Raw genomic sequence first — 16,170 nt, forward strand, 5'->3', positions numbered from 1 at the left:
ATTTCTCAGTCACATTCTTGTATTTATACTACCTTTTCTGTTAGTATGTTTCATATTAGTGTGGTGACATTCATGCCCACAAGCCATGCAGTTACAGCAGCAGCCTTATGACACAGTGCACTGTCTTGCTGAAGGCAACAACGATCAGTTTTTAGAAATGCCACAGAGAAGACAGCATGGCATTGTCCAGAATGTTGGGATACCTCATATCTCAGTGTTCATGGCACCACAAATAGAGATCAGATTCCAAACCAGGATAAACAGGACCATATCACACTGCCACCTCCGAATTTCATAGTTGGAAACTATGAAATTGGAAACCACATCGATGCCCATCATCCTTCTTTGTAGAGAGTTTAGTATAATTCATTGCTCCATAACACAGCTTTCCAAGCTCCATGTCACATTGCCCATGCTCTTTGCATCACTAAAGCCAATGCTACATGTTGGTTGGGCTTGCATGTTGCAGTCCTACCATGGAAACCCTGTTGTGAGCCTTCTGTTCTGAATGTTTTTGTGCAGATTCATGTTCCAGTCAATGCTCGGAACTCTGCATTCAACTGCTCAACCAATGAATGACTGTTTTTACATATTATCATTCGAAGCACCCTACAGTCACATTTGGTGAGTTGTCCACTGTGGGTAGCACTTGCAGTTAACTCTCTGTGCTTCTATCTCTCGTGTGATATCACTTATTGTTGACCTGGGATGGCCCAATTTGTCAACAATTTGCCTAACAGACATGCCTAGAACATGTTATCTTATCACAATGCCTCTTTCAAACTCTGTCAGTTCCGTATCACCCAGACACAGTTGCACTGACTTGGGAGCATCATATTCCTCCAATTTATATCAGCTACAAACATGTGGCTCCTTACATAGCATGATGCACCATGTCCATGGGGGTGTGTCTGTTAACCTCTTTCCAAGCAGTGTATATTTAATTCAGCAACATTTCAAAATGTTACTGGATTAAATATACTCAGCAAAAGCAATGATAATCACATGTAAATGGATGGATAAAAAAACCTAAATATAAGTTAAGAACCACCCTCATAAAACAAGTAGATTTATGTCTGGGAAGTCTAATCACATGTGTTGGAAAATGTGCCCAAAAAAGAATACAAATAGTACAAACTTTCTTTTTTAATATGAAACATACTAACAGAAAAGGTAGTATAAATACAAGAATGTGACTGAGAAATTGCTCTCTGTTCTATATTAATGTGCAAAACTTGAACTGTTGGAAAAGCAGATTGGTGGAGGACAGAACCTATCTGTTCTCTCTCTCTCTCTTGATAGTAGTTACTATGAGGGTGGTCTGAAAAGTTCTCAGCCTAACAACGAAAAAATGAATTTATAATTTCAAAGTTATTTTTATTTTTCAACATAATCTCTCTTAAGACTAATACATTTATTCCAGCGATGCTCCAGTGCCATTATCTCATCCCTGTAGTGGTTCTCAGTATGATCTGCAAAATACCCTTCTACAGCTGCAATCACCTCTTGATTCAAAGAAGAATGTTGACCAGCGAGGAAGAGATAGAAGTCAGAGGGAGCCAAATCTGGGGAATAGGGTGGATGTTCCAACAATTCATAGTGCAGATCCCTTAATTTTCCCATTGCCAAAACACCTTTGTGGGTAGGTGCAGTGTCCCGATGAAAGATGATTTTTTTCTTCTGCAAGCTGGGTCTTTTCTCACAAATTTTTTCATCTAGTCTGGTTAAAAGATTGGAATAATATTCCCCGATTATTGTTTTACTTTTCAAGATAATTAATAAACAACTTGAGCATCCCAAAACTCCGATGGCAAGACCATTCCTGCTAATGGAACTGAACATTTGTCATCTTTGGCACTGAACAACTGGCTTCTATCCACTGTTTTGACTGCTGTTTTGATTCTAGTGTGTAATGGTGAATCCAAGGCTCATCCATAGTAATAAATTGACAGAAAATCAGTTTCATTCTTGTTAAAACGATCCAAGCACTGTTCAGAGATTTTCATGCAAGTGTGTTTTTGATCTGCTGTGAGCAAGTGCAGCGCCCATCTTGCGCAAAGCTTTTTCGTTTGCAATTCTTCATGCAAAATATATCTTGCACGTTCTTTTGAAATGCCTATAGTCTCAGCAGTTTCATGCACTTTGACTTGTTGGTCATCCAATACCATATCATGCATTCGCTTGATCAAAGATTTCTGGTGTTTTTACACTTTTTGGACATCCTTAATGTGGATCATCTCCAAGGCTAGTATGGCCATGTTTAACTCAGCAGCCCATTTCTTAATTGTCGAAAATGAAGAAGAGGAGTGCCTATGAACTTCAAATGAATTTCTTTTGGCATTACATCTTCTTTTACAAAGAATTTTATAACCGCACAATACTCAATTTTATCGATTTCAAGGGATACAGACAACACTTTTGCTTCTGACAGCTGTATAAACAAACTACTTGATAGAATGACTTACAATTTCACATGAGTGCTTATGACATATGTACCAACTTAGAAAAAAAAATCTTGCAGATAGTGTTGCCATCTATAGTGGAGAACATGTGCAAACAGACATGTAGTACTGGAAAGAAGCAAATGAGATATTTTGGACATGTGCTAAGAGAGGAAAACTTGACTAATGTGATTATCACAAGAAAAACTAGAGGGGGGGGAAGGCCATCTACAACATTATATGCAGGTTACAGTCAATGATACCATCCAAATCTTTAGAAATGAATAGCATAGGAAGAAGTGGAGAAGTCTGTTATATAAACTGGAGCAAATGAACTTGAATATGAAGCTAATGAGATGGATAAAAATGTGACTAATGGATAGACATCAGAGAAGTAGTTTATAGAAGATTTGAGCCCATTAGAATGCAAGCGACTATCAGTGTGCAACAGGGTTCTCCACTTGGGCCACTGCTATTTAACTTGTACATCTGTGATATAGGAAATGACTTGATGGGAAATATTCAGTTATTTGCTGGTGATAAAACTTGGTAAAGTAATAGTTAATAAGGATGATGTGAAGATCTTGTAAGATGACTTGTATAGACTAACAGTATGGGCAAAGAAGAAATGGCTGTCAATTTAATGTGGCATAGTAGAGTATGCATTTTGGAATGAAAAAATTATCAGCTATGTACTGCATCGTTGGAACTGAGCTGCAAGAAATTATGGAGACCAGGAATATGGGGTGTTGCTAGTAGACTCCAGGTTAAGGTTCAGAGTCCATATTGCAAAAGTGACTAACATAACTCATAGGATTACCTGGTTATTGAAGAAAATGCTAACAAGCAGAGATAAAGAAGTCATCATACTTTGTAATGCCTTGATATGGCCTCATGTTGAATATTGCACACAGATCTGGTTATCTAGGTTCCTTGTATATGTAGAAAGGGGAGAAAGGATCAGGAGATGAGGGACAAAAATGGTTGCAGGTCTATGGATGCTCCTTATGAAGACTGATTGAAGATTTCTGGGTTACAGAAATTGGTGGATTGGAGGAAAAAGGGGGGGGGGGTGTTATGGTGGAGACATATAAAGGTTGATATCAAATTGATACAGATGAAATTTTTAACTACATCATCAGTATGGTGAGAACTATGAGTCATCCCTGGAAATTAAGAAAGGGTTTAGTCAGCAAAGGAGTTAAGACTAAATTTTTTGCTTGAAGGGTGGTGAATGAGTGGAATGGGTTTGCCAGAGTCATTTGTGAGTCCAATGTTGGTGAATGAGTTCAAAGCAAAGTATGACAGGTAATCTGTTAGTATTTGGTTTTTGGAATGTTAGTGGATTCCCCCCCCCCCCCACACACACACATACACGATCAGTCTACTGACTCCATGGAGGTGTCCATAATAATATATATCTATATACAGTCATAGTATATGAATGCAGAGTGATTCCTTATAATCTTGTCATAAAAAGCTTATTCCACACATCAGTACTAATAAAAAAAAAAAAAAAAAGTCCTAATAAATGTCCAAAAACCACACATTTCCAAAATATATCCACTTGTAGTTGTCGCAAACATCAACACAGAAAATATGCAACTTAATGAATAACATGATTTAAACAATCAGAATCACATGCAAAGATGTGCCTAGAGACAACAGCAACTGCCTTCAGTAAGTGGCAGTTGCTGTTTTGTCTCATCGTTTCTAAATCATACATTAGTATTCTGCAGTGGAAGGCGAGTTCACATTTAGTGAATTGACTGATGGACTCACCAAGAGAATGCAAGAAGCTTCTCTGGTCATTGATTTCCATGCTATTAAACGTTCACGTCTTCATCACCACCATTTCATGGTGCAGAAACAAAGAACCATGAGGAAAACATATTGTGTCTAGTGCATAGATTCCATGCGCTTTATCACATGGAAGGCATCTCTCAGGCAGTTGTATGAAAAGTTTGTGTGATAACCTGCTTTATCTGTACCATTTCCAGTTGGCTCAAGCACTTCTACTAGACTGTCATCACTGTCAATTGGTATTTTGTCAGTAATTTCTGCAGCAATGTACACAGGACCAACAGATTCTCTTGGATACACTTTTCACAGATGAGGCAGTGTTCACTTAAGATTATATTTTCTATTATCACAACAGTAATGTGCAATCAATCAAAATCTACATGCAGTTATGCAGCAAGACAGCAGCAATCTCCAACATGTGAGCAGGTAGCTTTGAAGACCGCTTATAGGGCTGTTAGAAGACATCTTTCATGATGTGTTTGATGTCATGGCATGAAAGAGAAACATGTTCACATATGATGGAGCTCCACCCACACTTCATTCATGAGACTTGAGGGTATCTTGATCGAAGATTTTTCTTGGATTGGTTAAGGCAGACGAATTACATGGCCTTCACTGTCACCTGACGTAAATTTTGTCAATTCTGTTATTTATGGGACCATTTAAAATTGTTGGCATACTTCTTATTCCAGTAGTGAATGGTGATGAACTGCAGGAATGTGTTTAACATGGATGATTGTCATACATCAGCCAATAACTTTCATGTGCATGAGGCTCTCAGTGGTGAGACATCTCACTGGATGCATGACTAGCAACCAGACCTTTAAGGTTTGTGACAGGGATGTGGAATTATTATTCTCTCTCTGTGTGTGTGTGATAATTATGGAATAATTATGCAGATATTGTGTCTTATGTATCATATGATATCATCAATGTGAACAGAGAACAATAAAAAGAATTTAAATAAAACAGCAGCATGTTTGGATTACATTGGAATCCCTCTATACACCCTCTGTCCAAAAAAGAAACTGAACTTTTGATAGAAAATAAAACGCAGGTCAATTATAATTATTCAAATCATTTATTTCAATCAATATACTCTCCCTCAGCTTTGATACAGCGTTTGGCATGGTCAATTAATTCGTTAAATGAGTTTTTTATATCGGTTTTTGGGATACTGTTGACGGTCATGGTTACTGCCGCTTGAACGTTTTCAGTGGTGTTGTATTGCTTTCCTTTCATCAGCAAATGAAATCGGGAGAAGAGAAAGAAGTCACAGGATGCTAAATCAGGTGAATATGGAGAGTGATCCAACACACAAACTTGGTTTTTGCTCAAAAACTGTCTCACGATGTTCGAACGATGAGATGGTGCATTATCGTGCAAAAGTGACCAGCTGCCTGCATCACGTTATTCATGCCATATGCGATGAATTCTCGCTATCAATCGCTTCAAAACTTCGAGATAAAACTCACCATTGACTATTCGGCTAGGCAGAACAAATTTTTTGTGGATAATGCCCTTGAAATTGTAGAAACAAATTCAGTTTACGAAGGCCCAAACCCTCGGTCAAAATGTTTTGCACAGTTGATTTTGGAATCCTCAATTCATCTTCAATCAATCTCATGGACGACTTTGCTCAGTCCAGTTTTTGGACGGTTTGGCTTTTCTTTGTCCTTGAGCGTCTCATGACCACTTTGAAATCACTTAAACCACTTGTAAACTTGAGTACGGGATGAGCATTCATCCCCGTATGCTTTTTGAAGCAGTTGATGCTTTTCGGTAAAACGTTTACCAAGTTTAACACAAAAGTCAATTGCTGCTCTCTGTTTGAAACTTATTTTCTGACCGTTCGTCAAAACACACTGTCACTCTTGGCACTATAACTCGGCTTCTAATAAAACAAATGTCATAAACAGTTGACACAACTGATGAAGGTTGCCTCTTTCGACAACAAAAAGATACAACAGATGATGCCACTAGTTTCTTCTATTTTCGAGAAGTTCGGTTTCTTTATGGACAAAGGGTGTATATACTGTTGTGTGTTCTTTGGTATAAACTGTTGTGTTGAAAATAAAATAAAATTAGATAATTTTGAGTTAAATTGTATTCTAAAGTTTTTTTTTTTATTTAATACGTACAGTTAAGGATTACAATTTCCCTCACTTTAGGAATGATAAGGTAGTTGTTATGATTGAGGTTAGGTCAATGAAGTTGGGCTTCAACACTTTCCTTGTATAAACATTCATGTTTATACTCATTTTTGCCACTCCTGTGGACTTCTTGTCTATAAATTGAAAATGCCAAGAAATTATATTCTTGATTTAATCCTTTATCCAAGTGTAAGCAAACAAAGTTTGCACTTGAAGTATCTTCACAACTGGGCTACTTGCATATAGAGGCTAATGACTTCATCACTTGCCTTAGTATCCAATAATGCAAAGCACAAACTCTTTGAGACATATATGTATAATGTTATGCATTATGGAAGGGTCACTACTCAGACTGGTTTCAATCTTTATTGAGGTCTCATCAGTGGGAGCCAGACCCAGAAAAGATACCAAAGTTGAAGTGCAGAAGTCATATCCCATATACAAGTAGTGAAAGAGGTGTATCACCTTATCATTAAAATATGCTGGATCAGAGATAATTGTTGAAAGGTTTTTCACTTGGTTAGCTATAACTTAAAGATGCCAAGAACTTAGTTTAATCTTTTATCCAAGTGTAAGTAAACAAAGTTTTTTTTGCTTGCACTTGGATAAAGGATTAAACTAAGAATATAATTTCTTGGCATCTTTAATTTATAGTTTAACCAAGCGAAAAACTTTCAACATCTTGTCTAGGTTGCTGTATAGGAGAGTTAATTATTTTCTGTGTTATTCTTGGATTACGTCCATTTAGTAGGGCTGTTTGCTTGTTAGTTTCCAATTCTGGATTAAGAGATCCATAGGAGGGAACCTATTTTGTGTGCTTGAGACACCATGGATTTAATGATACTATATTTTTGAGATAGGTGATTGTAGATATAGTGACTTGTAAAAGTTGATTTTCCCCCCTGATGGTGTCTTCACCTTGTCGTGGTGATGGGGCTTGCGTGTCCCAATGATGCAGAGAGCAATGCTGGCGGTAGTTATTCTACCAGTAGGGCTCCCAAGCCGGACTGATCAAAGGTGAGGGTCCAGACTAAAAGTGACACCCTCATCCTCCAGGTTGGGGGGTTAAGCATGAAGCAGACAACCTCATCTTGTAAAAATCTTACTTGTTAGGAACCAAGCACCAAATAAGCCTCAATATCAGACCATACAAGATGGAACTCAACCTGTTGCTTGGAATAAAGGATTACGATTTGGAACATGGAATGTCAGAAGCTTATATAGAGCAGGTGCGCTGCAAACTTAAAGTGATGAACTCAAAAAAATATAAAATGGATATAGTTGCAATTCAAGAAATTAGATGGATTGATAGTGCTAAACATAAATTAGGAGATTATTTGTTATTTATGGTGGAAATATCACAGGAAGACATGAACTAGGAACAGGATTTATGATACAAAGAAGGCTATGGGAGTGGCTCGTAAGTTTTGAGGCCATCAATGAAAGACTCAGTAAAATAAGACTGCTAACAAAAAAGTTCAAAATAACCTTAATTAGTGCACATTCACCCACATAGAAAACTGATCAGGATACCAAGGATGAATTCTATGATACTGTAGAAGGAATAATTGATGAAATACCAAATAATGACATTATTATACTTTTAGGAGACCTTAATGCAAAAATAGGAAGAGAAGAAATCTATAGACAAGCAATTGGAAATAATAGCCTACATGAAATCTCAAATGATAATGGGATAAGGTTAATAAATTTAGCAATATCCAAGAGTCTGATAATAAGTAGCACAATGTTTATGAGAAAAATACATCCATAAGCAAACATGGACATCACCTGATGGATTAACCCACAACCAAATTGATCATATTTTAATAGAAAAAAGATTTAGAAGCAGTATTCAAACTGTTAGAACATATCGAGGTGCTGATTGTGATTCAGATCATTATTTGGTAGTATGTGTAGGATTTCACTAATGAAAGTAAAACTTAACTATTTCAATAAAAATAAAAAATATCCTAAAATCAATATCGATAATCTGAAAAACAATAAAATAAGATTAAACTACTCTAGTGAAATAAAAACAGAGCTTAATAATATTGAAGAAACTGAAAATATTGATACTCTATGGAATGAAATTAAGTGTTGTATAAACAGAGCACCAATAAGTTGTATAACTTATTGGTAGGGATCGCCCACCAATAAGTTACTGATATTTTCTGAGTTTTCCAGGACTAAAATGTTTTTATAAGAATGAGAACTTTCCCATAGTTAAGTCCATCCTCTTTTTGTTTTCATTTTATTGCATTCACTTCTTCTTTTGTATCATATATTAATTTCAGAAATATTGATTATTTAAGGAGAAAATTAATTTCCCTGTTTTTTTTTTTTTTTTATTTATAGGAACAGGCCTTGTATGAAAAAGAAGGTTTAAATATTCATAAAATTGAATACGTTGATAATAAGGATTGTATTGGTAAGTGTTGAACATTTTCTATTTCTCATTGTGTGGTGTGGAAATTTTTCCATCAAAGAAAACTGTGATAATTGCTAGTTTTCTTGAATATGAAGTTTTGGATTTTAAAAACTGCTTTAAAACTGCTTTGACTTTGATTTCATAGGCAGTAGCAGGCTTTTGTTAAGAATTTTTCTTGACACTTGATGTTCATTCTTTCAGTGTTTACCAAGACAACATTCTGTTCTAAGTGTAGAACTTTTTATCAAAGCTAATTTCATTGTAGACTCAAGTAACATGTACTACTCTTCACATTGATGGTTTCAGTATAAGTCTTAGAAATTATAATTTGTCCATGGAAAAGAAAATAATTACCTTGAGGTCCACAGAAGTTCCTGAGAGAATTGAATGACAAAAACATCTATCACACATAATTATATCTTTATTTCCTTCTTTATTCTATACTGAAAGACTACTTCCAAGAAGCGGGGATTTTTTTTATGTTATGTTACACTACCATCCCTCTATCGAAGCCTTGGTTCTCCTACAGGCATGACAAAGGTAATCTGTTTTGTAAAGTACAGGTAACCCTCGTATAATGCAGTTGTTAGGTTCCATAGAGATGCCGCATTATGTAAGTCACGTTATGCGAGACTCAGATCACACAGAAAAAAGTAGGGTTATGTTCCGAAATAGTTGTTTTTTTTTTAATTATATAAATAACAATGACATATCCAACCAAAAAATTTTTTTTACTTTATTCAGGTAATTCATGTAAGTTAAGAAAACATATAAATATATTACATAGTATAAACTTATAAAAATGCAAATTGTACGTAAACTTCATTGCACATATTGCATAAATGTTTTAGGAAAAATAAAGTGCATATTTTAATCGTCATCACTTCAAAACGAACATTTCGTAGATGTTCTTTATTTATGAGTGGCTGGACGTCATCTTTCTGTCATCTTGAAATCTCTTTGACATCATTTGTATAATTCTCATTGCATTCTTCGGCTGATTTAGTTATCACGAAGTCAGTAATAAAACTTTGCTTACCACTATGCTGCAATTTTTTATAAAAGTCATAATATGGAGCTAAACGGAAAATTCACGAGACCTCATGAATTTTCCGCACCACTCCATTGAGGGATTGTTATCCGTAAATAACTTCCTAACTTTCTTGCCAAGTCCAATCCTTCTGCTAATTTCTCTAAACTGAATTCTTTAACAGATTCATCACAATCAGAATCTTCGGCAGAACTTTCCCCTCCATTTGGTTTGATGTCATCTATTAATTATACCAGTTCCTCCTCATTTAAATCTATTTCCTAATCAGTTAATTCACTAATTTCATTTTCAACCATATCGCAAAAGTCCTCTAAGTGGACATTACTATAAAAATAAATTTTAAATAAAAAAAAGCATCGCATATTGTATGTAACTCAGCAGAAAATAAAGTGCTCAGCTTGAGATTAACACAGTTATGAACTTTCCTGGCAGAAAACAAAGACAATTTTCAACAGTAAACAATTGATGTACATGCATGCTAAAGGGTATTTCCCCTAATATAACTACATGCATGATATGGGCAGAAGCAAATTTAACAGAGATAAAATTTGATTTTTAATTCGGGGATGAAAAAATAGGAAAAGATAAAGGGTTGCTACAATTTGTAGACCGTGTTTTTATCGAAACCGCGTTGTATAAGTACTGCGTTGAACAAGGGTTACTACAATTTGTAAACCACGTTATATCGAAACCGCGTTGTACGAGGGTTACCTGTATTTGATGTTATATTTCAGAAATGTATTTAACTATGAGTTTAGAGTGAAAGAATTTTATTGAACTCATAATGTACAATTCTTAGAATTGGCCATTTAATTATTTGTATGTATTGAGAAGTTAGAAAATTAATTTAATGCTTTTAATTCTGTAGAGAATAATGAAATCAATCTGTTTAGAGAGAGAAAGTTATTTAGTATGGAGTATTGTATCTATTTTTATATATTTATATGTTTACAGTAAATATTTTAATTTTTCATATACTACAGCTTCATTTTTTGAGTGTACACAGCATGCTGATTCTTGAAGCCAATGTATCATCATGGATACAAATCTAAAACATTCTGACCTACTAAAATAAATAAATATATTATGTTATGTATACCCCATGACTGACTTCAATATATAGATTGGATATAGGTGAGGAATAACATAGTTGGAGCAATCAAGCTCTCCTTCAAAATATAACAACAGTGATTCAGCATTGTGTCTATTCTACAAGTACTTCCATGGCCACTGCTCCAGTGAATTGGCAACCATTATTCTTCCACTTTCTGTTGCACCTTAATAGAAGAGCAGCAGCTGTCCAGCATTCCTTTACTGTGCAACTGCAAACACACCAAACCTGCTTTTATTCCATCCACCTCTGTTCACTGGAACAGCCTTCCTCCTGAAGTGTTCCCAAACAACTACAACCTGCAACTCTTCGAGTAAAAAAAAAAAATAAAATAAAATAAATAAATAAATAAAAAAATAAATAAATAAACTCCTATCTCAGTCCTCATTTATACCCCACATATATGCTTATAGCTCCCTCAACCTCTCTTTTATGGCATAATATATATATATATATACTAGGGGGCTTTGCCCCCGATGCCTACGCCCCCCCCCCCCCCCCCCCCCGTGTTCTGGACTGGTAGGCCGGTTTTCCTTGAATTCTGATGACTTGAATTTTGAAGACTCGACACTCAGTGAGTGTCGAGTCTTCAAAAGGGGAGATACCCCCCCCTGGCGCCTACATCGCCCAACCCCCCCCTGTGTTCTGGACTGGTAGGCTGGTTCCTTGAATTCCGATGACTCAAATTTTGAACACTCGACACTCAGGGTAACCCCTGAGTTTCAAAACATTTCAAATAACTTGACAAAAACGTTACAGCCTACATCCATTTCAAGCTGACGTCACATCTGTTTCCAATTTCAGCTTATCATTTTATAGTATAGAGTAGATAAATGCTCTAAGCATGGAGCAAAGGGTTATGAATCTATGATTCAATGTGACAATATTTTTAGCTGTCTCAACTTATTATGAAATTACAGTCATTATTAAAATTTTCTAAACACCCTTCTCCTATTGACAAATATCTAGGTGTATATAAAATATATTGACTGCTGGAAAGCCTGCATTAACAAAACTGTCCAGGCTATAGAAATCTGTGCCAAAGAACATATTTTCGGTATCATATGATACCGTGTTGATAGGACTAACAGAAAATGCACTAGGGTCATGGAATGGACTGAAAAAAATCTGTTTCATATAGAACTTTTTTTTATGTCATCTTATGTTGAAGTCTCTTATAGTAGGCCTTAAAAGTTATGAAAAACCTTATTTTGCACAAATTATGACAGTAGTGAGGCTTGCACAAATTATATTTAATATCTGCTAAGTGTAACTGTCATCAGAGCATTAAATATTTATCTGAAAGTCAGTTTCTGTAACCAGACTAAGGCTATTCTGCTTATTAGAGGCCAGAAATGTCTTGAAAGATGTCTTTGTTTGGTCTCTGAGTGATCTGATCCTTTAGCCTTCATCTATAATACAATAATGTACTTTTTTTTATTTATTTATTCGTGTGGGGTACCCCCATTCCTCGACTGCCCTTAGGACTGGTTGAACCCTCCCAATGAGGGATTAAGTATGTATATTTTGACTGTAGCCTGTGTGTTCACCGGTCCTGTTTGCGGGATGAAAAACCCTAGATAAACTGGGTGGGGGGGGACTTGAAATTGGAAGTGATCACTATTTAGTCTTGAGCACGATAAAATTGAATTTCATATTGAAAAGAATAACATGTAAGAAAGTTTTAAAGTGAATAAAAGTTGAGCAGCTCTCAGATGTGAACTGTAGACTAAAATACACCGTTTATTGAAAAAACAAATGAAAGAGTTTGAGAACAGGAATCAAACCTTGGAGATTCAGTGGCAAGCCTTGAAGAAAGCTCTGATTGATTCAGCTGGAGAGGCATGTGGTGAAGTTGTCTGCAAGGATAGAAAAATTAGAACTACATGATGGACACAGGATATTAAAGAGGCAGTGAAGGAAAAGAAGAAAGCATATCAAAAGTTCCTAGCAAATAAGTCAGCTTGTGCTCTTAGAGAATACAGAAACAAATGTAAGAAAGCTAAACAGTGTGTAAAACAAGCTAAACAAAAGTCATGGGAGGACTTTGGCAAGAACACAGAAAACAAATATCAAGAATGTGTCAAGATATTCTGGAGCTTGTTGAAGAAGCTCAGAAATGGAGGAAAGAGTGCTGTAAAAGGAGTTAGAGATGATAAAGGTGAAATGAAAATGGGAGAAAAAGATATCTTTGAAGTATGGAGTAATTACTTTGAAAATTTGCTAAATGAAACAAGCAGTGATGACAGCACAGTGATAAAAAAAACACTGACCAGGCATGCAGTCAGGAATACATATCCATACTTGAAGTAGAAAAAGCTATCAGAGGCTTGAAATGTGGAAAGGCAGCAGGAGTAGAGGATATTCGACCAGAGATGCTGAAGTATGGTGGTATAAAAGACTTACAGTGGCTGCACTGCATAGTTCAGAAAGCCTGGACAGAGGGACGAATTCCCGATGATTGGAGTAGAGCTCTCATAGTACCCATATATAAAAAGGGAAATAAAACTGAATGTGAGAATTACAGAGGTATTTCCCTACTGAGTGTTCCTGGCAAGATATACTTGAGAAACAGTTGAGAAGAATTGTGGAAGAAAAGCTGGGTGAAGAACACGCTGGATTTAGGCCAAATAGAGGCTATCAGGATCAGATCGTCACTTTATGACAAATAGTCGAGAAAGCATGGGAATATAACAAAGATCTGTATTTAAGTTTTGTCAATTTGGAAAAGGCATATGACAAGGTGCCAAGAGAGAAACTATTCAATATGCTACAGTTATATGGTGTCAATGGGGCATTATATCAAGCAATATTTAGTCTTTATTTGAGTTGCAAGTCATCATCATTTTCCTTATACCCTCTTTTACCTTGCGGTGTCGAGGGTCCATTAATCATCGGACCTCACTCCGTTTACAGGATAAGGTGGTCAGCCTTATGCCCCGGTGTATCCTATGGCCTGTAGTGTTGAGTTCTCAAGGCCAGTTTACCTGCTTTGCGGGATGAAAAACAACAGAATAAACTGGGGAAAAAACCCTGCTGTCCACGCCCAAGACTGGCTAACTGGGCTATGGCTGAGGAAGATCCTTCAGCTTCTCACGTCATCGACGGGTTGCGAAGCGCATAGCCACTAGGCTAACCGTGCGGACTGTTGCAAGTCAGCAGTTGGAATTGAAGGAAGTACAGGAAGACTGTTTAATGTTAAATCTGGTGTGAGATAAGGATGTACATTATCCCCTCTGTTATTCATTATCTATATGGATCACATTATAAAGGAAAGTGGTATTAAACATGATATCAAAATTGGAGATGTTAATGTCAGCTCTTTGCTTTATGTGGATAATGTTATACTTCTAAATAAATCCACTACAAGTCTGCAAGATTCTCTGACTAAATTGAATAACTGTTGTAATAGATATGGTATGAAGGTCAGCAATAAAAAGACAATGAAAATAGGCAGAATCATTGAAAATGTCAACTGTGTTGTGAATGGAGAACCTGTGGAACAAGTAAAACATTTCAGCTATTTAGGCACGATTTTTAGTGAAGATGGTAAATTAAATATAGAAATAGACAACAGAATCAGCAAAGCTGGTATGGTGGGAAGTCAATTGAATAAATTCATATGGAATAAGAGAGAAATTAGTCGGAACACTAAATTAACTGTATACCAGACAGTGTTCAAACCAATTTTAACTTATGGATCTGAGAGCTGGGTCGAAAGTAAAACACTTGACCAAAGACTAGAGACCACAGATATGAGAGTCCTGAGAAAGTTTAGAGGCTTGAACAGATGGCATCAATGGCAATATCATATTAAAAACGAAGATATTAGGAAAGAACTTGACATTGTCAGCATCCAGGAATGCGTTAGCAGAGCTAATCTCAGGTGGTATGGTCACTTAAACAGAATAGGCAAAGAAAGATTAGCAAAACAAGTGTTCTCTGCCAGGTTGGCAGCAAAACGACCCAGAAGAAGACCAAGATATAGGTGGATTGATACGGTACAAAGTGCCTTAGACGATAGAAATATAAGATCTGATAATGTAGGAGTCTTGACAAGTAACAGACTGATTTGGAGGAAAATTGTAGATAGGAAGTTAGTAACGATGTAAATTTTTCATGTAGTACTATCATATCCTGTACACCCCTTGAAGATACATGGCAGGAATTTGATGATGATGATATATATATATATTAAATCTAGGAAAAAGCTAAAATATCACAATGAGTTAAAAATGATTAAAAATACACAAACTTTCAGTATGCCTTTTGTTAACCATGTTTTAAAAATACGAAACGTATACATGTGTGTCAATTCCGTATAGAGGTAAATTATACTTAGGTATCTATCAAAGAAGCATTATTTCCATAACAATTATTTTGGAGAAATTTATCGTGTGTGTACCCTGACATGTTCTCTTTCTAGACTGCAATTGAACAAAATCAGCACAGGTATCTAATTCAGATAAAGGACTGTCTTCTTTATCTTCATTGTCTTCTTACATAAAGTAGCATTGTAATTCAGCAAAGATATCTTGGCTTCCTGGTTAGTCACTCACTTGTGTTCAGGTGTATCATCCTCATTACCTTGTCTTCTGGGGGTCTTTTGGTGTTTTGTTGCAATTTGTTCAACAGTTGATCCTCACAGTCTTCATATTCATTGTAACATTGAAGGCATATAACAGTCAATGCATAAAAACTCTTCTTAGTTTCTCATGTGTTGCAGTTCCAAAATGATTTCATTTTCATTATCAGTCGTATCTGGCATTTCCTCGTCTGAATTCTTAAAACCACAATGAATAAAGTAGTTTTGGGTTGTTTAGCTGCTTATTTCTCACTAACTATTTGCAACAAATTGTATTGCTTGTAAAATTGTAACCTCTGCGCTGATTTCTTTGGTCGTTGAAGATGCCAGTAGATTTTCTTTAATTGTTTCAGTGATGTAGTGAACCAATCTTCTGCAATACAATGTCTTCAAAATTTTCATTATTCCCATGTCTAGTGGCTGTACAAGGGATGTGGTGTTAGCAGAAAGAAATTCAAGTTGTTTTTCAAACAATTTAATTGAGGGTGTGCGACACAGTTGTCTAGAAGCAGAAGAATTTTTATTGAATTTCATTGCAATTCTGCATTTCAACTCATTAGCAATTCCTGAAAAATGGCAGAAGTCATCCATGCAT

General features: G+C 35.9%; 1 protein-coding gene across 1 annotated transcript in view; it reads left to right on the plus strand.

Annotated features, from left to right (window-relative positions):
• The window catches only part of jar (Myosin heavy chain 95F jaguar), a 517,008-nt gene that overhangs the window by 203,783 nt on the left and 297,055 nt on the right, over nt 1-16,170 (plus strand). The window contains exon 12 of the mRNA XM_090395608.1: nt 8,756-8,828. Within this exon, the coding sequence (XP_090251734.1) occupies nt 8,756-8,828 (73 nt within the window). The remainder of the gene's footprint in view (nt 1-8,755; nt 8,829-16,170) is intronic.

Source organism: Typopeltis vanoorti, chromosome 7, assembly GCF_054136105.1.
Source record: "Typopeltis vanoorti isolate ZY-2024b chromosome 7, IOZ_Tvanoo_1.0, whole genome shotgun sequence".
Lineage (NCBI taxonomy): Eukaryota > Metazoa > Arthropoda > Arachnida > Uropygi > Thelyphonidae > Typopeltis > Typopeltis vanoorti.